Genomic DNA, 27,270 nt, shown 5'->3' on the forward strand with positions numbered 1-27,270 from the left:
GATTTGTCTGCGAGTGAACTGGCCAGCCAAGTATTCGTGCCTAGACAGGCTCGCGGTTTAGCCCCGAAAGCAAACACTTTATCCAAACTCCCGGATCTCGTCGCTGCGCCAGAGCGGCTCGGTGCCGTACACCCGCCCCTCCGCTCGCTTCTATCCGCGCGAACGCGCCTCTTGAGTACATGTTTACCGAAACATCTCAGATATTCCGCATGGGCTAAGATTATTTGCTGCGGCCCCTGTCTCATCCAACGTCGAGGCTTAAGTTTGGGGATCGGGGGTTGTCAGGACCCAAAACGTGAGCGGGCCATGACAGCGGTCTCTGTTTCCCACCTGCATAACGTTGTCAAGTTCGCCTATCCGATACTGGGTTTTATGGAAATGGGAGACTCATTTTAAAGTTCAGACCAAAGTTTAGCATCGATAGCCAGTGAATTATGGGTTGCGTCTATGAATCCCGTTGCATCATGAACCATCGCAGGCGAAAACCCTAACCCTGTGAGAGTGAGCAGATCACGTGACAGCCCTGTGGATCCAGTTTCTGGAGCAACCATCCACCGTGCATCCACCGTGCATGTTTCGTCAACAGTGCTGTAGCGCGAAAGATCCCGCCTACCGCACCATCACCGTCGCCACAAGAGCAAAAACTCCAAAAGTAGGCGCGACCGCAATCGAGCGAACGCAACCCCGAAAAAAAACGACTCTTTCCAGGCAATTGCATACTCCGATACACAACAAACACACGCGAACATGGCGTTCAATCCGCGAATGTCGATTCTGCCGCCCGCGCAGCCGCAGTCGCGCACGCGCAAGAAGGAGGAGGAAGCGGCCTACGCCAACATGCGGCTGCCAGACAGGGAGATCGTCGGGTGCATCAACGAGCTGGGCATCCCGTTCACCGTCGCCGACCTGCAGAAGCCGAGCCCGATCCAGGTGCAGATGATCTTCGAGTGGTTCGGCGAGCTGCTGATGAACAAGACGCGGCAGACGGTGGACCCGGGGATGCGGGCGGCGGCCGAGGACGTGTGCGGCGGCGACCTGGGCGACGCGCTGATGCCGCCCGACACGCGCAACCTGATGGGCTTCTACGCGTCGCTGCAGCGGCTGATGCTCGACTGCGGCGTCAACGACTTCAACTTTATGGACCTGTACAAGCCGACGCACGACCGCCTGGTCAAGATCTTCAGCTACGTCATCAACTTTGTGCGCTTCCGCGAGAGCCAGACGAGCGTCATCGACGAGAACTGCAACCGCGCCGAGAACGCAAAGTCGCGCATCGAGCAGCTGTACGTCGAGAACCAGAACATGGAGGCCCAGCTCGACGACATGCGCGACAACCGCAGGGCCATGGAGGCCCTGGTGCAAGAGAAGACGCGCCGCAACGAGGACCTCAAGAAGCGGCTGCTCGAGCTGCGCCGGAGCCAGGAGAAGGCGGCTACGCGTCTCGAAGACGCCAAGACGAAGAAGGGCGAGCTGGCGGGCGAGCTAGAAGAGAAGACGGCGGCCAAGCTGGCGCTCAAGCAGGAGAGCGCCAAGCTCCGCCCCTACACCCTCCAGAGCCCACAGGCCCTCCAAGCGAGCCTCACGGAGCTGAGCAACATCTTGGGCGGGGACAAGGCGCACATTGACGCTTTGGATCGGCGGGCGCGGGCTCTCCAGACTTCCAACGACTCCTTCGCCGTTGTGTCCACGGACGTGGCGTCGTGCATCAAGCTCCTAGACGAGATCGCAAACGAGTTGGCCAAGGAGGAAGAAGAAAACGCCAGAAACGTCAAGCAGCGAGACGCGCTTGTCGAGCGTGGGGCGAACGTGCGCGAGGTCCAGCTGACAGAGGGCATGCTGCGGCGGCAGCTCACCAAGTGGGCGGACCGGACCGAGACTCTGCGCACCCAGAGTCAAGAAAAGGCCCAGCGGGCCAAGGAGAAGATGGAGGAGCTGCGGGCGGTGCACAAGAAGCTGACCGAAGAGCGATCCGAGAAGGGCAAAGATGTCGAGCGGAGGAGAGTCCGGATAGAACAGATCGAGAAGAAGGTATGTCTAAGCGCCTCTTCCCCCGCTGTGGCGAAGGCCCTGCTGACCAAGTCTCTTAGATGCTGGACCTCAAGGAGAATATCGAGAACGAGGTCCACGCGGCTCACGACGAGTACCTCAAGATGGAGTCGCACATCAAGCTGTACATCACCGAGATGGAGCAAGCCACCTGAGATGTTTTGATCACCTGACGTATCTAATGTCGTAATGCTTGCTGGGGTTTGGCACTGGGGTTTGGCACTGCGGTTTGGCACTGCGGTTTAGTTTGAAAACAAGGATACCATGGGACGGCGTTGGGGGGCGGTTGGCTGGGCTGGGTGATAAGATGTTGTTATTGTTATTGTGTTGTTGTATACCATGTACCTGTTTTGATCGGGTTCGGCGGTTCCAAATGAGCATGATTCGCATATTGCAGAACAACTGAAGCTTCCAGGTTGACGTGTGCCCTTCTTGCCTGCCATCTTCACGGCACACCCCCCCCGTCCCAGCCGCTAGGGCGGAAACGAAACCACCGTCCTAAGACGCGGCGCACGTCGGCCGTCCTCTCGGCCCACCCGCTGCTGCCTAGGTTAAGCCGCGTCCTCGCTGCGCTGCCGCTTAAGATAGGGACGCTCTCGGCCAGTATCTCCTCCAACACCGAGACGCCGCCGCCCCGTGCGTCTGCGGCGGCGGCCTTGGGTTCCACGACGACAGCCTGGAACGAGACCCGCCTGGCCGTCTCGACGAACACGGCGGCTGTGTTGCCCAGCCCTTGCACGCTCCACTCGCTGGTGTCGCGGTGCATGTGCAAGAAGCCATAGACCAGGAGCAGAGGGGGGAGGCCTTCTCCGGGTCCGTGGCCCCAGCAATGTCGCGTTGCGAGGCAGGGGGGGGCGGCGGCGGGGCAGACACCTTCGTCGAGTCCTCGACGCAGAAGACGGCCAGGAAGGCGCGCAGGTGCGACACGGTAGGCATGAACACGATGCGCATATGCCGTGCGACGGCCACCTGGTACAGCGGAGCTGCGAGTAGCTGTGCAGCAGGAGTGTGGGCCTCCCCATGTTGTTCGGCTGGGACGACGCCGTCTTCTGGAGGGCCATGCGACGGTGGCGGCGCTTCCGGTTCCTGGGAGCTCTGTTGCTGTCTGATGTCGCGAGCAAGAGCCGAGAGAAACTCGACGCGAGTGGAGCAGATTATGAGCGTGGTGGGAAACGCGCAGCTGCGGATGACATGGGAGAGTAGCTCTGTCGGGAGGGCGGGAGACATGAAGACGGGCTGCGAGGCCATCTCGTAATTACCTGGTCCCCTATGAACGCGCGCCTGTGTGACAGCACTGCTGAGCAGAGAACGCAACCTTTACGCTGCCCGTAGATATAGGTGCGCCATGAGAGATGGAGTGCAATGATACCTAGTACCCTGTCGAGGTCGAGTGCGGCAGATGAGTGGTTTCCATCTGTTTCGGATACATCCCACAACGATGAGAAGTCGCCCGATCGAACCCCGTCGATGTTTCTTGCTGCTGCGGCTCCAGCGAGGACGTTCGGCAGGTGGATGATCTGGGCGGCGGACCGACCCGCTCCTGCCACAGTAATGGACCTGGACCTGGACCTGGACCCCGACAAGCCTGTAGCACCCTCCAAGCTGCCCGGGCGCAAGCCCCTCCCCGCACGAATGTTGGAGGGGTTTAGCTGCATGAAGCCCACCCCCACCTGACGTCCAGTGCCTTGGGGTGAGGTCGGGCGAGCCTTCAATTGCCCGACGTCACGTCACCTGGGGCAGGCAAGAAACAGACCGACAATTCAAACTCCCGCCACGAGGGTAGACAGCGCTGCAGCTCTTCCTCGGCGCGCCAACCTCCCACGAGCCATGGAGTCAATCGCCAGGATATCGACGCTGCTCGAGAATGGTGTGTCCGATGCCCCTCAAGCGCGCGTGCGCAGTCGTTGGCCTGCAACTAACTCGCGGTTTTCGCTGCACCACAGCGCGAGACTTGACGCTCGATGCCGCCTCGGCTGCCCGGAGCTCGAGGGGCTCGTCCAAGCCGCTCGATCGCTCCCAGGTCAAGAAGCTGCTCGACAGCCGCAACGAGCGCGATGTGCTCGACGGTCTACGGCGCGTCATCTCGGTGCGCAGCCCTTTTCCCCAGATGAAGGCGGTCAAACGGGCCCCAACCTGCGCCATGCGCCGTGCTAACCCCTCGCCACCCGCTTCCAGATGATGTATCGGTCGCAGAAGACGCTGCCCCTGTTCTCGTCCGTCGTCAAGAATGTCGCGTCGCCCAGCCTCGAGATCAAAAAGCTCGTCTACATCTACCTCATCCACCACGCCGAGCAAGAGCCCGACCTCGCCCTCCTCTCCATCAACACGATCCAAAAGTCGCTTTCCGACACCAACCCCCAGGTGCGCGCTCTGGCGCTGAGGACCATGTCGGGCATACGAGTGCCGGTAATCAGCCAGATTGTCTCGCTGGCGATCAAGAAGGGCGCGGGGGACATGAGCTCGTACGTGCGGCGCGCTGCAGCACTCGCTATTCCCAAGTGCTACAGGCTCGACCCGTCGCAGCTTCCTCAGCTGCTCGAATATCTGGCGACTCTGCTGGGCGACAAGCAGTACTACGTTGCTGGCGCCGCTGTCACGGCCTTTCTGGAAGTCTGCCCCGAAAGAATGGACATGATGCACAAGCACTACAGAAACCTGATCAAAATGGTCGTGGACATGGACGAGTGGAGCCAGCTCTCGACGTTGCGCCTTTTCGCCATGTATGCCCGAAAGTGCTTTCCGCGACGGACCAGGACAGCCAAGAGCAAAGCGAAGGTGGTCAACCTCCAAGACTTTTATGGCGAAGCGGTCCATGTCAGCTCGGAAGGCGAGCAGGTTCTGGTCGTCGACCCGGACCTCGAGTTGCTCCTCAACAGCATCAAGCCGCTCCTCCAATCCCGCAACTCAGGCGTGGTTGTGGCAGTTGCCAGATGCTACTCCGCCGTGGGAACCCCCGAGTATATCCAGCTGGCCATCGGGCCGCTTGTCGCATTGCTCCGTGGTGGGCAAGATATCCAGCAAATTGCCCTCTTCAATATTGTGTCCATTTGCCTAAACCACCCCGCCAGCTTCGTCAAGTACGCTTCGCATTTCCTGGTTCGTGCGACCGATACGGAGTCTGTGTGGGAACTCAAGCTTGAGCTGCTCACTCTCGTTTTCCCGCACGCGCCGCCTCACACAAAAAGTCTAATCCTCAACGAGCTGGAACACTTCAGCCGAGGCTCGAACAAAGCACTCCTAAGGGAGGCGGTAAGAGCCATCGGGCGTTGTGCCCAGACCGACGCGGCAACGGCACCCAGATGCTTGCGACTCTTGCTGGGTCAGATCACAAGCCTGGAAGGTACTCTGGCAGCTGAGAGCTTGACCGTCATTCGACACCTGATTCAGCAGGACCCAGCGGCCCACGTTGCGACTGTGGTTCGGCTGGCGAAGAATCTGGACTCGGCAACTGACCCCCAGGCCCGGGCGACTATAATCTGGCTGGTGGGCGAGTTTTCGGGGCTAAATGGCGAAGACAATATTGCTGCTGATGTGCTGAGGATCTTGCTCAAGGACTTCGCGTCCGAGTCAGAGATGGCAAAGAGGCAGATTGTCCTGCTCGGTGCAAAGGTCTACCTCCATCACCTGAACCGGCAGCTCGACGAGTCCAAGCTTCTCGACGAGTTCAAGCTTCTCGACGAGTCCAAGCTTCTCGACGAGTCCAAGCTTCTCGATGGGGGAGCCGTTGCTGCTCCGCTAAAATCACTGGAGGCGGGCGACCACCCGACCGCAAAGCTTTGGAGCTACGTCTTGCTTCTAGCTCGGTACGACACGTCATACGACCTGCGCGACCGAACAAGGCTCTACAAGGCACTCCTAGAGGTGCCGCAGCTGGCAACCCTGATGCTCCTCGCTCCGAAGCCGGCCCCACAGGCACCCAGCCCCTCTGAGACGAGGCGCGGGTACACGCTGGGGTCCTCGGCGCTTGTCCTTGCCGGCGGTGGCGGCATCCACGGCCTCCGCGGCTACGAGGACCTGCCTGACTGGGTCGAGGATGGCAAGGAGCCGGATCCGAGGCTGAGAGAGACCGATGCTGGAGCGGGCTCTACCGTGTACTCCCGTGAGAAGAGGGTTGTTCCTGCGGCCGAAAGCCTGGACGCAGCAGCCGGCTCTGCGCCTGCGAAGAAACCGAATGGCACGAAGGAGCCTGTTGGGACAAAGACACTGGATGACTGGCTTGCTGAGGATGATGGCGGTGACGACGAAGAGGAGAGCGAGGAGGAAGAGGATGACGAGGACGACGAAGAGGAGGAAGATGAAGAGGAAGACGATGAAGAAGAGGAAGAAGAATCGGACGAAGATGACGACGGGGAGGATGCGAGGCTCATGCACTAGCCATGGTAATAAGAGTTGTTGTTGTTGTTGTTGTTGTTGTTACAAAGAGGAAATACTCGGCTGTCGGCTATCCGGTGGTTGGATATCGTGCATATGTACAAGCATGAGAATTAGAATAGGCGTAGCATCGCAGCTTTGAGCTTATGACAATCGTGTCCCCCTTTTCTTGTTTCAAAGTGGGTAGTGAGTGTCCGTAAAGTGTTCGTATATGGTTCGTATACGGAAACAACAACAGTGAGTGGCATATACGGCTGTAGGTGTGGAAAATCCGGGATCCCGTCCGCTCTACCATCGACAAGCCCCTGACCGCCAGGCTACATCTCCCGGGATTTAAAAGCAATCATAGCGCAAGCCACCGCGTGACCTTTGGAGACTTTTTGGGGAGAACCTGCTACTAGAAAAGGGACTACTGGAAAAGGGACTTCCACTCCCCTGTATTTCAGGGTTATATCCCCTGTCGTCAAAAAAGTCACCGCACTATCCCGTGCAATAGTTTTAAATCCCGGGAGAGGCGTATAGGCGGGATCTCGGCGGGGAAATATTCTTGGGACCCCAGGGGTCCTAATTAGGTATCAGCAGACTGCATTCAGCGCTTGTAGCCAGCGCCTGTAGCCAGCGCCTGTAGCGAGCATCCCATCCTCACGTCTCCAACGAAGGCGGCTAACGACGGTAGGCGGTGCGGGTTGCCCTGGTCGATCCACGGCCCGACCTAGCTGTTTGTTTCCCTTTCCTCAGAGCCGCATCGGCTGCTGAGGACGGGGCTCGGCCGGTCATCCTCAATTGGCAATCCGAGTCACCGCTGGCTGGCCTTGGAGTGGGCTGCTTGGTGTAAGTAGGTTGTACTTGATTGTAAGAGAAGGTAGGTACGCCTGATCAAGGTGGTCACAATGCAGGCAAGAAGGTAGGGGAGCAATGACTTGTATTGGTGTAAGACTTCAACCTGGCCCTCGCAAAGGAAGATGGGCGAGGGCCATTGTTTATATACCTGCTCAGGGGTTCGGCCCGGGCATCAGTCTGCGGTCGTGGCGCCACGGCGTAGCGTATGCCAGCTGGCAGTGTTCTAGCCAGTTGGTGACAAGTGGTGGGCGCGCACCCTGTGCGCGCAGTTGGTGTTTGGGGTGTCCTTTTCCTTACATTGATGGACGATCTGTGTCAAGGTCCAGGACCTTGCGAATATTGGGTACATGTACTGTACATACAGGGGTTTCCGCCTTCCACGTTGCTTGTCGGGACTCCCGTCGGGAGGCGCCCATCCCCTAGACTGCCAGCTCGGCACTGGTAAAACTGCCCTGTTGAGGACCTAATTTTACCCACTTTTTACCACTAATTGAGGTTATCGCAGTTGTTAGGGCCCCCTACTAACAATTTGACCGCGAAAACCACTAAAGTAAACAACGCGAATGAAGCTCTCACGGCCTAGGTTAATGCCTTGATTCTTTCTGGTCCTTTGCACGCGTTAAAATGGCTGACCCACGACCAAAAGAGGAAGCGCGGCCGGAAGCCGGTGATGTAAGCACTGGCAGGCCGGTCGCACCGCCCGAACCGCGCCGCGGCGACCAATTTCGACCTCTCTACGTACCACACCGACCGCACCGAATCTACGAACAGTTATTACTTGCAACTACACTACCCTGGACCTCTTTGGTGGCATAGATTCTAGACCCTCTTAGCCTGGAAGACCGAGATTTACACACTTCTGTTGGATCAATATGGCGTTTCGGCTCTGGCTAAGAAAAGGAGGCTCTCTAGCGTAATGCTCTTACAGTACAAATCCCGGCGCAGGAGCATCAAGTAACCCATCGGGGCAAGAAGTCTGACTGTCAGGCCTGCCTAGGGCACGATTAGAAAGGCCAGACCGCCTTACTTGGTCGAAATTCACTGCAGGAAGTGAGTACGAATGCCCTCAATCACTGGCCGCGGCGCGGGACATCACGGTTTGGCTGTCAACAATGCGGGGTGGCCCTCTGTAACTCTGACGAGTGCTGGTACAAGTGGCACACCTATTGTGTAAAATTTACCTTTTCCGTACCTTGACTCCTCCTCGATTGGTAGACAATTATTGGCCTATATTTTCCTTGGCACTGACGGACGGACCTTTTACCTAATTTGCGTGGTGCCGAGCTGGCATAGGGGATGCATGTCCGGTCAGTGATGTGATCTGGGTTTCCGTAGGCAGTCGACTTGCACACTGCTATTACCCCCGCCCTTTCAGATCACCGAGGCTAGAGCAACAAAGGGCTCCGTCATGTATTGTAGGTAGGTATGTATGCAAGCCATTTCATTTCATTTCGACCGTCTATTTATTGAGGTGCTAGTCATAACCGCGTAACGGGTGTCTTAGAAATCGCGCGCATGCTGAAGCGCGAGCATTCCATCTCTATTACAGACAGCCAGTAAATGCGAGGATCCAGCCCTGATTACAAGCCAAAAATCAAGAGGAAGGCAAGAATGAGAACGGATTGGGTGGGGGACGAGAGTACCCTTGGAAACCGGGGGGCAAGGTGACGATGATGGAACAGTGGGATGGCACGTACATGTACATGTAGTAGGGTTGGAAACCCACGAGCGGGAGGCCTAGGGCAGAGACCCTGTCCAACCACGTGCGGTTTCCGCGCCGGGTTTGGTCATGATCCTGCCGGGCAGCTTCTGGTGCAACGCGTGCTGGATGCAGACGCCCTGCGATCCTTCGTCGTTGCGGGATGTAGATCTAGGGTGGGCTGCCGTGGAGGTCTCATCGATATGCACCTCACTCTGGGGCTCCTCAACACTGATTTCACCCTAATTCATCGTTCCGTGAACCAAGATGAGACTTGGTCAGTCTCCTGGGTCTCGTTTGTTCGAAGCGAGCGATAGAATGGCTGCGCGCCGTTTTGAGTCCGTGGACTATCAAGTTCATCGTTCGACGCCCTGATAAACGGAATTCCTGGTTTCGTCAAGAGAGGCGGGAGTCTTGGAGCGCTCAAATCGTTTCGCTACACTGTAGGTAAGGTACGAAGGCTCAGGCCAAAAAAAGGGTCACCTTGGCCAGTGCGCGCCAAGCCAACCGCCACCGTGCACTGCTACTCAATATAGCCGCAATAACGACCAAAGGAAAAAAGAGGTAATATTCCAAACAACCACAACTACTTCAAAATAAGTCCAATCTAGCTACAAAAATGACAAATTTACTCGTCGTCTTCCGCTTCATCCTCATCGCCTGATTCTTCATCTGTCAGAGGCTCTGGGACGTCTGTATCCTCGATCACATCGAGGTCCCAGTTTACCTTCGCATCCCAGTTTTCAGGGTCTGGCCGACCCTCCTTGTAATTGTTGCCTCTCCTCAAAAACACCATCCACTTTAGCCTTGTCATTGGCCTTACTCTTCTTCGAAGCGCCCTGCGGCCATGTTTTCTTGCGCGCAGTCATCGTGATGCATACGAGAATGAAGCTGGTAATGCAGCGAGCTCAACGCGTTGTCAGAATTAAAAAATCTTCCATTTTGAAGAAGCTGTGTTCTTTTGTTTCTTTTTCCTCGGTTGGCTTGACCAGGGGGGTGGTGTTGCTATGCCTCTTTTGGTCCGTGGCTTGATTTTGTTGCGCCCAAGGTGACCCTTTTTTTTGGCCTGAGCCTTCGTACATAGGCACAAGCGTTACAGCTCACCGCCTATGAAAATACCACATTTTACAGCCAAAATTACAACATTCGCTGGCTGCATCGCCCCGAGCGCTGGTGACGCAACTGCTCAGCAATTGCAACTCGCCGAAGTCGCCAACGTCAACACACTTCCAAAAACGGTAATTTCGTATTTTCTTGGCAGTCTTCGTCTCCCTATCCTGACTGACTGACTGACTGCCCTGCCCGCCCTGTTAGGCCCCCTATCTTCCTGCTAGTTAGTTAGTCAGTCAGTCAGTCAGTCAGTCAGTCAGTCAGTCAGTCAGTCAGTCAGTCAGTCAGTCAGTCAGTCAGTCAATCAATAAGTCTGTTAACTGCCTTGCCTGCCGCATGAACCGCTTCATCAACGGCGCCGACGATGTATCTTTTAGTTGGGAAGGTCAGTGCAATAGAAAGGTTTACGTTACGGTAAAAAGTGGTAAATTACTACGCGGCAGAATCATGGATTGGGGTGTAACTAGGTAACGCTAATAATCCTAGGAAAGAGGACGGCCAGGATCGAAGCGCCCAAAAACCCAGCCCCCCAGGGAAAGTGTCCGCCGTAGGTTAGTTGCCCAAAGTCGCTGCGGGCCGAAGTCAGACACCACCCCAAAAGCCACTAATCGAGGCCTGGCAACCCACTCAACAACACAAGCGAGGGCATTCCCAGCGCATTTGACGGCGCCCGGGCATTCAAAGTGCATTTGAGGATGCATTTGAGGGTAGATTTTGAGGGTGCATTTTGAGGGTGCATTTTGACGGTGCATTTTGACGGTGCATTTCGAGCGTGCATTTCGAGCGTGCATTTGGGCGTGGGTAAAAGATCACGATGTAAATAAAGGGCTGCCCCCTGGTGTTGCGGTCCGGCGGAGAGCCTCGTAGGGAACGAAGGCGCCGAGCTTATAGGGCATGAGGGCGCTGAAGCCCCTAGAAATAAGGTGTAGGGCTTGTGGGGAAGAGGGGTCCTGGGTGCGCTGTGCGGAAGATCACGAAGTAAACAAAGGGCTCAGCCTTGGTGTTGAGGTGTGCATATGCGCACGCTCGGGGTGTTACAGCGGTGGGTGTCCTCAAAAAGTGGTGTCAATATAATATAGTGCCCTGAATGCAGCCTTTTCCTGTATTGGAACAGACCCTGGTTTGGGCATTATTTGTGGGTTTTCAGGGGTGCCACCTCGTGGGTTACTAGGGGGGTATATGCCAAGCACCTAGCGCATACAAACTTGGCCTAGACTGCGCTGTCCACGGTCTCGAAGGCGCGCAAATATTGGCCCCGTTTAGATCGAGAAACCTAGGTTGCAACCGAACAGGGCAAAGATCAGCCAATAGTACGATGCAGTCTTTGGGTCTAGACGCGGCCGAGATGATTCAAGCGCTGCTTTATATGGAGACATTGTTGGACGCGACACGCCATGCCAGGCCCAAACTCTGCTTGTCCCCATCGCCCGGGGCCGCTGGAGACCTTCGCTAACCTGACCTCTTCATCCTCATGGACGCCCCTTGATGCGCTTGTTTCTCTGTTGTGTTCGCCCGAGGAGTCAAGTTGGAGAGACAGCTACGACGCACGGCGGCGACACTGGCAGCGTGCCCGTCCAAGAGCCCACGCCCACGCCCACGCCGACGCCGACGCCCACGCCTACGCCGACGCCCACACCCACCACGTCCCACGAGCCTCGGCCAGGCCAGGATAATACTAATACCAATAGAGACACCAATAGAGACGGGCAAGAGAACCCGGCCCCAGCACTGCCCACGATGGATATCCAAGACCCAGCGCCAGCGCCAGCACCAGCGCCAGCACGCAATCTTCCCATCCTCCATGTCGTCTACGCCGGCCGCGGCGACTCGTTCTATGTCGAGTACCAGCCCACCGGAGGAGCCGAGAGCAAGCTCTTTGTCGTCGACGGCGGACCCAGGGGCTATGGAGGCGCTGCCACAAAAGCCGGCGAGGGGAAGAAGAAGAAGAAAGGACCCGGCAATTTCCTCGGCGTCGGCAAGACGACCCGCGCCCGCCCCTACTGGCGCATGTTTTTCTCGGCCGGCAAGCAGATCTGGTACGACGACATGGGCCGCCTTGCCACCTCCAAGTTCCAGCTCGACGCCATGTTGAACACGCACCTGCACGAAGATCACGTCGAAGGCATGATCGACATGGTCACCATGGTCCCGTCCGAATTCCTGGGCCTCGATACGGGCTTTATCGTGCCCGCTCTCGACAAGTCCCAGGCCTCCAACATCAAGAGGTTGTGGAATTCCATCTGTGCCGGAACTCCAGGCCTCACGCTTCCGCCGACGCCCCAAATCCCAGGCGCCTCCATCACGACATGGGACCGTTCATTGTTTGGCGGCGGCACCATCGAGTACCCGCCTAGAGCGAGGCCCCAGGTCAGGGTCAACACCGACTATCCCGACGTCGTCCTCCCAAACGATACCCCGCTGAGCGACGAGGTCGTAGAGGTGGCCGACCCTCGCGACAAGCCTCCCCTCATCTGCCTCAGACGGCCAGAAGACATCGGGAACAATCCTCAAGCCCTGGCCGAGGCCGTCTTGGTTCGTCAAATCCAACAGACCAAGGACTATCTCAAGGCGCTCGGCAGCTACGTGGGCACCAAGGACAGCAAGGACCCCAACCTGACCTCTCTCCTAGTCCACGTGCCGGCTGCTGCAGGAAACGTCAATGGGGGCATATACCTGACTGGCGACAACACGGGCAATGTCATCCACCAATTCATGAGAAACGACCAAAACGGCATCAACCTGCCCCGCCACTTCAGCATCTACAAGCTCCAGCATCACGGGAGCCATCACGATGCGCAGTATTATGTCGAAACCCAATCTGCAAAAGACAAGGTCGACGACGGAGTCATGGGGCAAATCGTCCTGCTGATGACTTTGCTGGCGGCCAGGGTGAATGTAGGCCCAAATGGCGTATCCAAGGAAAAGAGAAGAGAGCTGCTCGGCGGCAGAGCCATCGCCCTACTTGCAGGCAAGGCTGTCAAGGGCTTCAGCGATGACGACATGGAAGACGATGACGAGCAAGGCCAGGGTAACGCAGGCAACGGGAATGCAGGCGGCAACGGAAATGCCGGCGGCGGCATCGATCAAGAAGATAGTAGCGACGAAGACGGTGACAACGACAACGACAACGGCGACGGCGACAACGACAACGGCAACGGCGACGGCGACAACGACAACCCGGACGATGGGCAGAGCAGCGATGACGACGCGGCTGGCGGCGCTCAGGGGAACCAGCCCAATGACGGTCCCGCCCTCCAGGTCGAGAGATCCAAGGCATGGGAAGGATGCAGGCTCCTGGTCGACCAGATCAAAACCATGACGGCAGATGAGGGTGTATACGTCGACATGGGGCCAGATGACGACTGGACTCCCGTCTTCGCGGTAGTGGTGAACGAGCTCGTCAGAAGATATGAGGCGTTTAAAACGGGCGCCATTGCCGGGGAAAAGCTCGAGGAGGGAGACGCCATCTCGGAACCGAACGACCCCAGCGCCCGCCTGCTGGATCCCTCCCTAGTTTGGGCGACGCTGGTCGGCCGGATTTACGACTGGGGCGGACTCGAGAAGGATCCGAAGCGGAAGATGTTTTGGCACGACAAGTCTTATGTGACGGCCCGTAGCAGCGGCCGAAAGAAGGTGGTGGCGGAGAAGCGCGAAGAGCAGAAAGACATGGACCTTTACCTGGGAAGAAAGAAGAGACATGACGAAACGCAGGAGGGAAAGGACGTGCCAGCCAACGCCAAGACCAAGGCGTGGTGGGAATTATCGGACGCGGAGGACGATGAGGACAAGGAGGGCGAAGACGTGGTAGACGACAACATCACAAAGTCCAAGGTTCGACAAAAGGCCCAACAAAAGACGGCAGTCAAGACGCAGCAGGCGGCCATTCTCCACGGCGATTTCCTCGAGTGGTGGCAGCTATGGTGGACCGGCAAGCAGGCGACGGACCGCTCGGGCATCTGGTTCAGACGCTTCGACGGATATACGCGGCTCCAGAACATCAAGGCCTTCTTCCGCTCCTTTTCAGCAGATGCCTACGTGGCTAGCGCAAACTACCGTACGTCCAGAATGCAGAGCGAACTAACTAGAACCAACTAACCAACTAACCTGGGAGACTAACGGCCCTCTAGAGAGCTGGCGGTCGCATCCTCACCCACACCCAGAGACGCTCGCCGGTCTTGCAGCGGCGCTGAAGGCCGACCAGCGCAGTGCCACAGTCTACATTACCAACCCATCGAGTTTCAAGAAGCGCCAGTTTGAAGACTGTTGCCGGCTCCTCAACGAGGACCCGGACGACCTGCTCAGGGACGTGCTGTTCCTCCGCTACCCCCAGATCCGCCACATGATGAGTCTGACGGGCAATCCGCAGATTCCGAACGACGTGTACCGAGATGTGCCCCGGAATGGTCTTCTCTACGGCACTCTAAGAGCCCCGGGCGGGAGCTTTGCACAGAACCTGCACGATGTCTACCGCGACGATCCCAACCGCTGCACTCTGAGTATCAACGACAAGCAGCTGCCGGCCAACGTCGCCGACACATTCGAGGAGTGGATAAAGAAACGCCACGAGAGGCTGGAAAAGAACGGCGCGTGGGATGCCCTGTTGCCCTCGATCGCCACCATGTACCACATCAGGCGGTCCGACCTCCCCACGTCGTGCCTCAACGTGCCGCCCCCTGATGCGAACCAGCCTGCTGGGCCTGTGCGGCCAGTAGTAGGCCCGGAGCCGGTCCGCGTTCGCGAGCCGTGGGAAGGCGAGGACGTCGAGGACAGAAACCTGCTCTTTCTCAGCGCCGGCGCCGATTCGACCGACCGCCTGACCGTCCGCGTCAAGACGGACTGGGCGAGCGCGGCAGCAGTCCGCAAGTACACCATCACCTGGTTGGAGCCGGACGTGAACAATGCCCAACTGAGCGTCGCGTGGGGCATGTACATGGTGCCCAATATGCTCGGGGTCCTAACGCCGTACAAGGTCGCAGAGGCCGAGGCGCTGCAATACAAAGCAGTGACGTGGGAATTCGAGCCCTTTAGAGCTTTGGCGCCGGCTGTCAACCCGCTTGCCATCAACAACGTGAACATGATGATGAACTTTGCCAATCTCTCGGTTTCGGCCGACACGGTGGCGCCCATGAACCGCGTCTATGCCGTCCCAGACGACGGCTCGTTTGCGGCTACAGCAGCAGACATGGACGCGGAGGCCACGTCGCAGTCCCAATCCAACGCGGCCGCCGAAGACCTCGTAGCAGAAACATCCGCCCTCGTCACGACCGTCTCCGACATGGACGCCTCTGCCGAAGAACCCGTCGAACTCATCACCGCTGCCGAAGAACCCGTCGAATTCATCACCGCCACCGCCAACGCCACCGCCACCCCTACCCCTATCACTACCACTACCCCTATCACTACCACTACCCCTATCACTACCACTACCCCTGTCACTACCACTACCCCTGTCACTACCACTACCCCTGTCACTACCACTACCCCTACCCCTACCACTAACCCTACCACAACCACAACCACTGACCCTACCACAACCACAACCACAACCACGGACAAGCGCAGCAAGAAACCCCCCAAACAAAACTCAACCCTAGCCATAATAAAACACTCGCTCAAGACGGGCAAGAAGACCGACGTGGCCCCGCGCAGCAGCTTCGACCGCTTCTTCGCGGCCGCGCGCCTGGAAAAGAAAGACATGGCAACCGCCGGCGCGGCGCTCGACGCCATCCTGTCGGCCGCGTCGTCCAGCGCCGCGGACCTGGACCTCACCGACGCCCACGAGCAGCAGCTGCTGTCGTACGCCGTCGACTACGACGCCGCGCTGCAGAAATCCTGGATCAGCTACTCGGACGACGGCATCGCCGTCACGCCCAACCGCGCGCTGATGCAGCTGATCCCGTCCCCCGCGGCGCTGAGCTTGCCGGGGGGGGGGACCGCGAGCCAAGTGACCGACGCCAAGATGCTGCTCGAGTTCGGCGTCGACCGCAGCCTGCGTGTAGCGCTGGTCGCGGCGACCCGGGAGAAGAAGGGCCGCCTGGAGACGCTGAGCGAGCTGCGCGTCGTCAAGGTGCTCGCCGACGCCGTCGGCCCGGCGCGGCTGGCTAAGGCGCTGAGCGGCATGGGCGTGCCCGACGACAGGATGGCGACCCTGACCGTGGTCGACACGCTGGCGCTGCTGCTGGCGAGCGACGCGGCGGCCGCCGAGATGGTGTTCGATCGCGTGCCCGTGCCCATGGTCATGCTGGATGGGTTTGCCGACCTCAAGCCCGACTGGCGGCTGTCGGTCGGCGAGGCGCGGTACACGGCTACGGGCCAGGTCTACGTCGAGACGGCGAGGATTGTCTACGACCTAGGCGGGACGGCCGGGATCGGCTTCGACATGGGCGGGTTTGCCGTGAAGCTGAAGGACGTGTGGATCGACGTGGCCGGGCCGAGATTCGCAAACGAGACGGTCGTCATGTATGCGACTGCTGTCTTCGGCGCGGGCGGTGCTGCGCAGGCCGAGGTGCAGATGACCATGGATATGTCGGACGTGGACGACGAGGTCTTGGATGTCACGTTTCTGGTCGGCGGCGCGACGTCGCTGGCCGATATCGCCGAGATGCTGGGGAGAGGGAAAGGGGGGGCGCAGATGGGGGACAGCCCGGTGCCGTTCAGTGGCGGGAGCGGAAAGCAGGACGTCGGCCCCGAGAAGCTGCCCCTGACGCCAGGGTCGCTGGGGTTCGTCGTCCGACAGCACCCCGTGTCGTACGCGGCTGGCCGCTACACGCTGGACCGGGTCTTCATGGCCGCAGATCTCCAGGGGTGGCGGGAGTTTCTTCCCGCCGGGTTTCCAAAGGCTATCAAGAACATCACCGTCCAGGTTGACGTGGCATCGCCCTTCGACTCGCATCAGCGCCGCGTGCGGACCGATGTCGTATTCGACCTCGAGCTGACCGTCGCCGACCAGACGGTCCGCCACGTCGGGGCTTCGTTGTCTGCTATTCCGCTCGTCTACCGCGGCGACTACGAGTACCGCCTCGACATCGACGCTAGCTCCACGGGCTTGTCGCTCGCCGAGATTACCGAGGTTGTCGGTCTCGACAAGGTGGTCTCGGGGGTGACGGAAAATATACCCTTCATCGCAGCCGCGCTCGAGGCGGTATATGTGCGGCACGTCTCGGCCGGGCTGGTCCGCGAGGGCGGGAGCTGGTCGTTTGGCGACTGGAGCATCGATGTCTGGCTGCCGAGGCTCGAACTGCTCCCAGGCGTGGTCCTGGACGATCTCGAGATCTCGCTGCGCAAAATCACCATGCTTGAGGTGTTTGTCGAGGCTGCCATCAACCTCCCCAGCCCTGCGGACACCATTTGGGTGTCTCTGCAGAGCCCAACCACGACGCAGGGCGGCCAGCTCCGGCTCGATGTGCCCGGCGGGGTCTCGGTCCAGAAGGTCCTTGATGCGTTCAAGCTGGGTAATTTCGACCACGTGCCGCTGGTCGGCCAAGTTCTTCGCACCGAGCTCATATCGATGGAGATGTCGACGAGCGTGTCGGAACCGGGCAGGCCGCTGTCTGTGGACGGCTTTGCCATCAAGCTGCGTCACCCGCTCATCAAGATTGGGCCGCTCGAGTTTGAGGATGTCACGTTTCACTTCGACATGTATCTTCCGGCGATACCCGACGAGGACGGAGGCGGCGAGATTGTGCCCGGAGTGTTTGAGAAGACCCTCTTCCTGGCGACAAACCTGTTTGGCGGCGATCTGACAGCGACCGTCACCTACAGAAGCGACATCGCCAGGCTGGCTGCTGCGCTGAAGCCAGTGAACAAGGTCACGATCGGTAGGATGCTGCAGGCCTGCCTGCCGGACGCTTTCCCTGGGTTAGCTGTGTTGGAGCCTGTCGCGGACGACCTGCAGCTCAAGGGCTCGAGCATCGAATTCTCCACGGCCGGGGGGCTGAGCATTCGCCATTTCGACTTTCACGTTGCCGACGAGACGACGCTTGAAGTGCAGAGGCTGGTTCTCCGACAGGTCGTGGTCGTCTATGACGTGGCCGAGAGCAGCGGAGCCCCGGCTCTCGAGGGACCGGACGGACCGGACGGACCGGACGGAACTGAAGGGGGCGACCACGGCGTGTCATTGTCGTCAAAACTGGACATTCTCGCCATCATCGAGAAGAATCCCGTCAGCGCCAGGATCGTCATCCGCTCTATCACGAAGCCAGACAACAAGACCCTCGCCATGGGCATCTACCCCGCGGGAACTAACAGCCTAACCATGAGCCGCCTGTTGACGTTGTTTGGTTGGAATATTCTACAGGTCGACTTTGCTCACCCCGAGGCGTATCCCAGAGTCTTTGACGTTGCCATCGACGCCGTCGAGGGCGAACTGACTCGCGACGATGACGAGCAGCAGCAGCAGCCAGAAGGTCAAGTCGCCAGCAAGAAGAAGAGCATGTCCCTCAAAAAGTTCCGCATTGCCGCCCACACCACCGAGTCCATTCCGGTCCTGGGCACAAACCCTGGAATCGAGATTCTCGAAATCGGCCTCGATCTTACATACGATGTCGCGAAGAAGACGGCGCCTGCCGACCCTGCCGCAGAGGCTCCCAAGTCTGGCCTCGGCGGCATCCTGTATGGCAAACTCAAGATTGGCAAAGTGTACCTCGACGTGGCCTACGTCATGGACAAGACGGGCGAGAAGGTCTTTTACGCTCAGGCCAATCTCTCCGAGGTCCTTGGCCTGCCGCAGAACGAGGCTGCGAGGGACGAGACCAAGGAGGATGCTCCCGGCGGCCTCGACCTGTTCGCCCTAGCCGAGGCAACCTCCATGTCCCGCACCTCGGTGTCTCTGCTTGAGATCAACGACAAGAAGACCATGACTCCCACCATGATCGCGCCGGCCACCATCGGCGCTCGTGTGCGCCTGATCCCGACCAGCAAGGTCGAAGTCTGGGCCTCTGGAGACAGACTGTGGCGGGGCGACGTGTGCGGCGTCCAGGTCGAGCTCGAAAACATCCTAGCCTTGTTCCGCTACACGCAGGGCGCATTCCGAGGCAGCTCGCAGGACCGCGACCCGGCCGTGTTTGAGGGATACCTTCGGGGCAAGTTCGAGTTCAAGGGGTACACGACCGCGGCAAGCGCCGAGGCGCAGCTGTCCATCGGCCCGAAACGCAATGCCACCTTCACTGCCCTGCTGGAGAGCGGAAACGGCGATGCGAAGGTGTTTGAGCAGGTGGCAGACGATGTCGCCGCGTCTGACACGGGAGCGAGTGCCTGGAAGGACTTGGTTCCCGCGTTTAGCGATCCCATGGCACTCGAGCAGGGGTCGAAACTATTCCTCTTTGCCGACTTCAAGAGCAAGAAGCTCTTGCTCACAGCCGCGATCCAGGGATTCGGGTCTGCTCTGCTGCTCGGCCAGGAGGTGCCGGCCGAGACGGAAGGCGGAGCTCCTGCGAGGAAATACATCGTCTTCCTCGAGGTGCGAGATCTGGCCAAGCTGTGGGCCAGTACCAAGGACGACGTCACGGACCAATTCAACATCTCGAGGGTTGCCGTCCAAGTCGTCGGCTACAAGACCACCCTGAAGCAGCTGAGAGAGGACATCACAGTGGCGGATACCAGTATCGAACAAGGAAAGGATGCTGCTGCAGGCGGTGACACTTCTGCAGGCGGTGACACTGCTGCAGGCGGTGACACTGCTGCAGGCAATGACACTGCTGCAGGCAATGACACTGCTGCAGGCAATGACACTGCTGCAGGCGGTGACACTGCTCTCCGTGCAACTCTCGATCCCCTGACCGCCGAACCTGCCAGGATGGCCAAGGAGCTCTTTGCGAACATGCCCGAGACCATGGTTCTCCAACCCGGTGCATGGTTCATTGCAGACATCAGCCTGGGACGGCAGAATAGCAAGAGCATGACGAGCGTCGTTGCGCTGGATGCGTCGAATGCTAGTGCCGACACGCCGCCAACCGTTCGTCTTTACGCTCGCGTCGTCAAAAAGCCACAAGGAGCCGCCCCAGGGCAGGTGGAGGGGGAGCAAACCGAGTACGGCATCGACATTCGCAACCTCGAGATCTTTGGCGGCATCGCGACGCTCGATGGGCTTGGGAAATACCTTCCTTCGAAACAGGAACTCGACATTGCCGCGCAGCTACGCCTCCAGCTTTCGGATGCCGCAGGTGATGCCGCAGATGGTGACTTGTTGGTTTTCGACGTGGCTCTGAAGATGAACAAGAAGACAACATCCTTTGAGGTCGGCACCGAAACAACATCCAGCCAGAGCATCGCCAACCCCTTCGGCGGCGGCATGTTCAATGTCAAGCTAGAAGGGCTCAAGATTAAAGGGTCTTCGACCAGGGTGGACGGGGGCATCAAGCGCGAGTGCACCATCTACGGTGCGGCATTGCTCGGCTCAGACGGTGACAGCAAAGCCCGCCTCCTCGGCTTGATTCACTTTGAGGGCGGAAAGCCTGTTGTTGCCGTGGTCGAGTTCACGCGCAAGGTCGTGTCTAGGAGCCCACCCCCTGACGACGGGTCCCTAGTTCTCACCGAGACGCAAACTGGCACCGTCAGTATGACCGACATTTACTCGGACCTCCTCCAGCCCAACGTCGGCGCTGACGACTCTCGTGGCTCCTGGCCCGACGACTGCGACGACTTCCAGCTCAAGGAGGCGTATATGAGCTACAACAGGACCAGCGCAACGGTGGCCGTCGGACAGCGAGCGTACGATCCCGGATTCTACATGTACGGATCGTTTGACATCTTCCGGCAGCCTATCTCTTGCTCGCTCAGGATCAAGGAAAGACGTCAGGGCTTTGTGCTCAAGGGCAGCTATGCCAAGACGCTAGATCTCGGCATTGTCAAGTTCACGGGGTTCCAGGACTTGGCCAGAGGGAGGAACATCGAGGGTCTGACAGTATCGCTCGAGACCACTGACGGGGTAGGCCCTGCACCAGTTCTTTTTTCTCTATTTGATTAACGATACGTGTCTAACCGTGCGTGCCGCGAACAGAAACTAGCCTATGGCGTCGAGAGCGGCTTGACCCTGTTCGAGTTTGACAACATCTACTTCAGCCTCAAGTACGTGTCTGCCGCATCCAAGTCCGATCGCAAGTTTGAAGGGCTGGCGGCGTACAAGGGCGAGATCCTCGGAGTCCAGGATCCCGAGGTGCACTTCGCCCACCAGGACGGTAGGTGGAGCTTTTCGGGGTGGAAGATCAAGCGCAACGCGTACTGGAACTCGGGGAAGATGCCGTCCCTTGGCGATTTTTCGAAACTGCTGCAAGGCGACGACGTCGACAACGTGCCCATCGACGTGGACAAGGCCGTGCAGCTCGGCTCCCGGGACGATAGCAAGAAGACGTGCGGCGAGCTCGTCAAATTCGCCATTGGCGAATTGGTCAAGATGCAGTTCGAATTCGAGCTCGCGCTGCCGGCCACGGACCAGGACGACATGCAGAACCGGACTGGCGAGACGAAGGGGTTCCGGTTCGTCGTCAAGTGGTCGTACAGCATCACCGTCAACGAGAGCTTGACCGGAAAGGACCACGTCATCGGCACCAATCTGCACCTGCAGGACTTTGAGTTTGTCTTGCCCTTTGAGGGATTCAAGCCCACCTTCGGCGGACTTTTGTTGTATCTCTGGAATAAGGTGCTCAGCCCCGAAAACCTCGCCGAGATTGGCAAGAAGCTGCTCGAGCCCGAGGTGCTGGGCAAGTTGACAGGTGTGATGGTTCTCGAGAATCTGGTCCCCAAGCTGATCGAGAAGCTGGTTTGCCGTGAGCCCAAGGACGCCGAGAAACTCAAGGAGCGGGCCAAGAAGCTGCACGAGGAAGAGACACAAGACAAGAAGGACGACTTGGATGACGGCCAAAAGGACCTGGACGACACGAAGGACAAGGCCGATGGCAAGGAGCCAGAGAACCCAGACCCGAACCCGAACCCGAACCCAACCTCGGAACCGGGAGGACCCAGTGGTCCTAGCGGACCAAGTCTCCCGGTCCCTCCAGTTCCGCCGATTCCCATCCCGATTCCCATCCCTTCCATCCCGTCGCTCCCGTCAGGCCCGTCTAGCCCAACCAGTTCTAGTCCGACGAGCCCTACGAGCCCAACCAGTCCTGCCAGTCCGACGAGCCCGACGAGTCCCACAGGTCCAGAGCCAGCTCCCGACCCGTCTCCAGTCCCAGCTCCCGACCCGTCTCCTCCAGTCCCAACTCCTGATCCTTCCATCCCCGTCCCGGGGCCTGGTCCATCCATCCCGACGCCTGGCCCCGGCCCTGGCCCCAGTGTGCCAGTTCCAACACCCGACCCATCGATTCCAGTGCCGACACCCGACCCATCGATTCCAGTGCCGACACCAGGACCATCGGTCCCTGTACCAACGCCAGACCCAAGCATACCGGTGCCTACGCCCGGTCCCAGTATCCCAGTGCCCACGCCAGACCCCGGTCTCCCCACGCCTACGCCCGGTCCCGGCATACCGGTGCCTACGCCAGATCCAGGTATTCCTACACCAACGCCTGGCCCAAGCATCCCGGTCCCGACGCCAGACCCAGGCATTCCGACCCCCACGCCCGGTCCGGCAATCCCGGTACCCACACCTGATCCAGGTATTCCCACGCCAACGCCAGACCCGGGGATTCCCACGCCAACTCCCGGCCCAGCAACCCCCGTGCCCACGCCAGACCCAGGCCCTTCGGTTCCAGGCGAGCCCGGCACGGGCACAGATCCCTCGGCGAGCCCCGAACCCACGCCATCCGCATCCCCCGAGCCAAGCAGACCGTCATCGCCCGAGCCGCAGCCCCAGCCGCAGCCCCAGCCCGAGCCCCCGCAGCCGCCGAGGCCAGACTACGGCACCTACAGCCTGCTGGCCGTCATCTCGCTCTACGTCGCCGCCGTGCGCAAGATCGAAGCCGTCACCCCCGAGGACGTGCGGTCCGGCCGGCTGGGCTTCGTGCTTTCCAAGTGGGCCGAGGCCGGCGGCGACGCGGCTGCGGCCGTCGAGCAGCGGTACCAGGAGGTCCTGGCCATGATGCTGAAGGCGCAGCAGGCGAAACAAGAGACCAAGCGCGCCATCCAGCGGAGGATGAACCTGCGGGATGCTGACGAGGATTTCGACAGCGGCGTTACCGCGGCATTCGTGGAGCCGGTCCCTGAGGGCGGTGGTGGAGAGGACGGAGACGAGTTTATCGATGTCGACCTGAGTGCCGTGTTGCCCCTTCCGAAATGGGTGCACGAGAGTGACTACGCCGGCGTCGAGTGGCAGGTTTGGTTGGCGGCCGAGAGGGCGGCGAGGCCGCCAGAGGTGGAGAGCAGCGACGAGTTTTTCGTCTTCGGCGGAAAGGAACGAGTCCTGAGGTGCCCGAGCGGCGACTTTAGGTATCGCGAGGCCGCCTACGTCTGGGTCAGGATGTACGCCAGGGATGGGGAATTCGAGTTCGCAGCCAACGTGTGGGCACGCACGGCGGCGGGACACGTGCCGTGGCTGCGGCCCCCGCGCGGCGTGCAGCTGGGCGTCACGCCGCTGGGAGACGCGGCTGTCGTCGAAGTGCCGCCGGTGGACGAGCTCGCGAGCGACTGGGACGTGGCCCTCGTCCGGCCGGGCAGCGGCGGCAAGGAGGTGCTGTGCCGCGGCGACTTTTCCGTAGCCGACACGACGGGCCCGGGCAAGTTCGTCGTCACGGCCGAATGCTTCGGGTATAACGCTGCCTGGCCGGCGGCTGTGGTGGCGGCGCGCGTGCGGCAGCGGCCGTGGGACGACAAAGTGCGTCATGCCAGCGTGCCGGTCGAGTCGTTCCAGAACTTGGCCGTCATTGCCGCGCCGGCCGACGTGCAGGCGCGGATGAGCGGGTCGAGTGTCGTGGTGTCGTGGACCGGCGCTGATTCGGTGGACATTCGTATGTCCCATGAGGAGACGAAGCGGGCTGTGGGCTACGGCATGACGGCGCCGCCCGTCGTGGACGCGCAGGGCCGGTATTCCATGGCGGTCGTGCCGGTGGATGTCGTCGAGGGCGAGGTCGTTTCGGTAGTCGTGAGCGCGACGTCGAGCTCGGCTGCGCCGTCGGTGTGTTTGCTGGCCAGGGCGAGCGTGACGGTGGCGTATCCGCTTGAGCTGGTGATTGCGGACGAGTCCAACTTGGATCTCGAGCGGAACGTGGTGACGTTGGTGGTCGAGGGCAATAAGCCTTTGAGCAAGAGTCTGGCGTGGAAACTGGGCACGATTCCTGCGGGCAATGTAAACGGGCTTGCCCCTGACGCTCAGCTCAGAGACGTCGTGCCGCGTGCTGTCCATGACAGGCGGGCGGTGCTGCGAACGAGCGTACCGGCCGAGACACTGGAGAGTGGTGCAAGGATTATGGTGCGCGCAGGTTCTTCTGACTCGGCGCCCTGGGCCTTGCCGTTCGCCGCTGCTGGTGGTGTCGGCATTGGACAAGTCAGCTGCGTCTTTGAAGGGGCGTCGGCCGTGGTGGTGTCCTGGAACCAGGGCAGACAAAGCGTCGACGTCGCCTTGACGCTGCTCTGCGAGACGGCGCCGTTCAGCATGCTGGAACAGACAGTGTCGAGCACGTTCAAGAAGTGCAGGTTTGAGTTGAGCACGGTGCCGCTGGCAGGAACCGTGCTAGTGTGTTTTTATGTGGTCAAGATGGCCCAGGTTACGGGGAAGCGGGCCCGGTTAGAGGTTACCGTCCCCGGTGCCTAGTTTGGCTGGACGAATGTTGTTTGCTTTGTCTCTTCTACCGGTGCTAAGCCAAATTCCTTCTAATTTTGGAAAGCTTTGATCTCTCGTTAGCTCCTTGGTGTTCTAATTAATAACGGGGCGTGGAGCCTGTGGCAATGGCTGTGAATGGGAAATGTTTAGGCTTGTGTGTACGTTTGCTAGATCTGTCTCTACACTTTCCAAATCCTGGAAGCTCAAATCCAATCTCGATACCAATAGAATAACTAACAGGTGTCTTGCACCTCGCAAGTGCTGGTGGGGTCAGCTTAATGGCGGGCTATCTAGATTGAATTGGCCCTGCCGCATCATAAGGAGAGCGAGCCAACTTCCTTCCCTTCCCACAGTATCTGCGCCTAGCGACACCATTTGAAGAGCTCAAAGTATGTTCGGTGGTCATACATCCGGTTTACCAACTGGGGCAGCGTTTTGGTGCGCCCATGCAGCCAGCGCGCACGACCGGTTGGTCCCAACTTGTTATCCCGAGCAACGATTACAGAAGACGGTGTGATGACTACGAACCTGGGACCCGCTGCATTCGAGAAATGGAAGCGCTATTGCCGCCAGATAGCGAAATCTGCAGGGCCAGCCATAGTGGCCCTGGTCCGGGTCCCTCGGCTTGACCGAGTCGAGTCCGGCAACAATGTGGTGACGTTGTTTATGATACGCCGTCTTGTCCTCCGAATAGAAGCCAGGAAGCGTGTGCATGACGTGCACCAGTCCAGATTTCTCCGAACTATGAGACTCTGCAATGTCCACCCTGCCGAGGAGTAGAAATGAGAACTCTCGTTGATGCCCAAGGCAGCCGAAGCAAACCCTCTTTAGTGTGGGGAGGAAGACGAAGTGCCCGAATCTGTCACAGCGTGGGACAGCACAGTTCTCGGTTCGGAGAGCGTTGTCCAGGTCGTGCAAGGTGAAGTGCGGCCCGAGTCCGGACCAGAAGAGTGCTAGAACGGCGTCCAGGCCGTGCTCGGTAGCGAACACGTACGCCGGGACTGCGCCCGCCGCCTCCCGAAGACGGCGACTGACGTGTCGGAGGTTGAGGATTGATCCTATGTCGAGCGAGGTGAACATGTCGCACAGGAGCTCGAGAGGGAGAGACTCAAGCATGCTGAGGGACGAGCCGCGCTGCTGCCCGAGGGGAAACTGGAGACGAAGAGATGACCGCACGGCGTCAAGAGTGCCGGAACTGAAGCTGATGCCGGCGTTATCGTACTCTGGGCGGCGATATGTAGCTGCGCGGATGACGGCATCTCTCTCGTCGGGGTCAGGGCCAACGCCACATTCTACCTCGGAACGAAGACACACAGGTAACATGCCACGTTCGCAGGCAAAAGGACAAGCGTGGCCGTCATTGCAGGCATATTGTTCCGACACTCTGAACATTGTTGGCGGCTGGTGGGTGGGCGGGTGGGTGAGTTTGTGAAAGAAGGGTGAGTTTGTGAAAGGGAGGGAATCACTGGTGCCTGCAAAAAAACCTTGGAGTAGGTAGGCCTATGTATGTTTTCATTAGCTCAATGCTGGTTGCCGTTTTCAATAGGCATCCATAGGTCAAATAACGTCAACAAAGTCAGCTTCGCTTTGTATTGCAGATTTGAACGAGTTGAGCGAATCTACGGTCGGGAGGTTCAATTACCGTATTTGGAAGTATGTTGACGTTGGCGACGGCGGCGAGGTGCAATGGCGGTACAATTACGATCAAGCGCTTAGGGCGGGGCAGCTAGTGAATGTAGTAATTTTAGCTGTAAAATGTGGTATTTTCTTGGGCGGTGAGTTGTAAAACATGGGGGCCTATGTACCTGCAGTGGATGGGGACGATTTTACAGTAGCCGGAGACGCCCCCCAAATAACACGCACACAGCCCAGGGCTCGGGGCTGATCGTGACTCACGAAAGGAAGGGGGGTTAGGGTCATAGCTGTGAATGTGTACCTGCGAAGTCACCCGAAACAAGCAGTTACAGGTTTTATTATGAAGGACGATAAGGGCTACAATAAGACACATTTTATTTCCCCTGCTTAAGCAGGCTACGCTCAAGGAGGGACTTCCACTGTTAAATTTGTCACGAGTGAAATGGCTCACACCCGTTGCCACACATATACTAAAAGTGAACGTAGGCATCTGCCGCGGTATAGCAAAAAGTCAAACAACTAAACGGCACCTATTACCGCTGCAGATTGATTAACTACGTTGTGAAAAGTGCATAGCTATAACAGCGAGCTAGACTGTTCCACACACGTGTCTCTAGCGACACCAGCTCACTGCAAGCGACTTTATAAAGATATCCCATATCTGGAGACAGTTCAAGCCGATTGGCAGAGGGTTCGAGAAACAAAACTATTCAAGATTCCACACGTGACATGTTGCGTGGTGGGCTGCATCAAATTAGGGGACCTCGGGAGAACTGGTTAGGAAAGGAATGGCAGTACGAAAAATGTGAAAAGGCAAGGCAAATCAAAAATCTATTTATTTTCAAAACGGGGACAAATTCTAGGCCCGCTCGGCTAG

General features: G+C 58.9%; 6 protein-coding genes across 6 annotated transcripts; 4 read left to right on the forward strand and 2 right to left on the reverse strand.

Moving 5' to 3' along the window:
• Positions 1-747: 747 nt before the first annotated feature.
• On the forward strand, positions 748-2,201 carry B0T26DRAFT_660038 (Nuf2 family-domain-containing protein; the record flags this gene model as incomplete). Its single annotated transcript, XM_060438995.1, has 2 exons — positions 748-2,028; positions 2,088-2,201. The coding sequence occupies 2 exons, from the start codon at positions 748-750 to the stop codon at positions 2,199-2,201; spliced, it is 1,395 nt and encodes a 464-aa protein (XP_060289612.1).
• Positions 2,202-2,491: 290 nt separating this feature from the next.
• On the reverse strand, positions 2,492-3,294 carry B0T26DRAFT_744893 (uncharacterized protein; the record flags this gene model as incomplete). The annotated part of the gene is made up of 2 exons (XM_060444469.1): positions 2,492-2,795; positions 2,831-3,294. The coding sequence occupies 2 exons, from the start codon at positions 3,292-3,294 to the stop codon at positions 2,492-2,494; spliced, it is 768 nt and encodes a 255-aa protein (XP_060289613.1).
• Positions 3,295-3,873: 579 nt separating this feature from the next.
• Positions 3,874-6,420, forward strand: B0T26DRAFT_660125 (adaptin N terminal region-domain-containing protein; the record flags this gene model as incomplete). The annotated part of the gene is made up of 3 exons (XM_060439002.1): positions 3,874-3,913; positions 3,990-4,132; positions 4,222-6,420. 3 exons carry the CDS (start codon positions 3,874-3,876, stop codon positions 6,418-6,420), a joined length of 2,382 nt encoding a protein of 793 aa, XP_060289614.1.
• Positions 6,421-7,307: 887 nt separating this feature from the next.
• Positions 7,308-7,555, forward strand: B0T26DRAFT_735366 (uncharacterized protein; the record flags this gene model as incomplete). The annotated part of the gene is made up of 1 exon (XM_060443236.1): positions 7,308-7,555. A coding segment is annotated over exon 1 (223 nt), but the record flags the coding sequence as incomplete, so codon positions are not given.
• A 3,738-nt stretch (positions 7,556-11,293) lies between these two features.
• Positions 11,294-25,014, forward strand: B0T26DRAFT_807784 (uncharacterized protein). The gene is made up of 4 exons (XM_060447233.1): positions 11,294-13,195; positions 13,223-14,120; positions 14,194-20,990; positions 21,063-25,014. The coding sequence occupies exons 1-4, from the start codon at positions 11,552-11,554 to the stop codon at positions 24,747-24,749; spliced, it is 13,026 nt and encodes a 4,341-aa protein (XP_060289616.1). The 5' UTR covers positions 11,294-11,551; the 3' UTR covers positions 24,750-25,014.
• A 2-nt stretch (positions 25,015-25,016) lies between these two features.
• Positions 25,017-25,902, reverse strand: B0T26DRAFT_735372 (uncharacterized protein). The gene has a single exon (XM_060443237.1). The coding sequence runs from the start codon at positions 25,872-25,874 to the stop codon at positions 25,242-25,244; it is 633 nt and encodes a 210-aa protein (XP_060289617.1). The 5' UTR covers positions 25,875-25,902; the 3' UTR covers positions 25,017-25,241.
• Between the last annotated feature and the right edge of the window lie 1,368 nt (positions 25,903-27,270).

The sequence above is a fragment of the Lasiosphaeria miniovina genome (assembly GCF_030549165.1).
Source record: "Lasiosphaeria miniovina strain SMH2392-1A chromosome Unknown B0T26scaffold_9, whole genome shotgun sequence".
Taxonomy (NCBI): domain Eukaryota; kingdom Fungi; phylum Ascomycota; class Sordariomycetes; order Sordariales; family Lasiosphaeriaceae; genus Lasiosphaeria; species Lasiosphaeria miniovina.

Excerpts from the sequence above, each read along its gene's own strand:
- B0T26DRAFT_807784 (XM_060447233.1), top strand. The coding sequence starts at position 11,552 with ATGCGCTTGTTTCTCTGTTGTGTTCGCCCGAGGAGTCAAGTTGGAGAG. Across the intron at positions 13,196-13,222 it reads GTGACAACGACAACGACAAC|GGCGACGGCGACAACGACAA; the intron begins GGCGACGGCGAC and ends GACAACGGCAAC. Across the intron at positions 20,991-21,062 it reads CGCTCGAGACCACTGACGGG|AAACTAGCCTATGGCGTCGA; the intron begins GTAGGCCCTGCA and ends TGCCGCGAACAG.
- B0T26DRAFT_735372 (XM_060443237.1), bottom strand. The coding sequence starts at position 25,874 with ATGCTTGAGTCTCTCCCTCTCGAGCTCCTGTGCGACATGTTCACCTCG.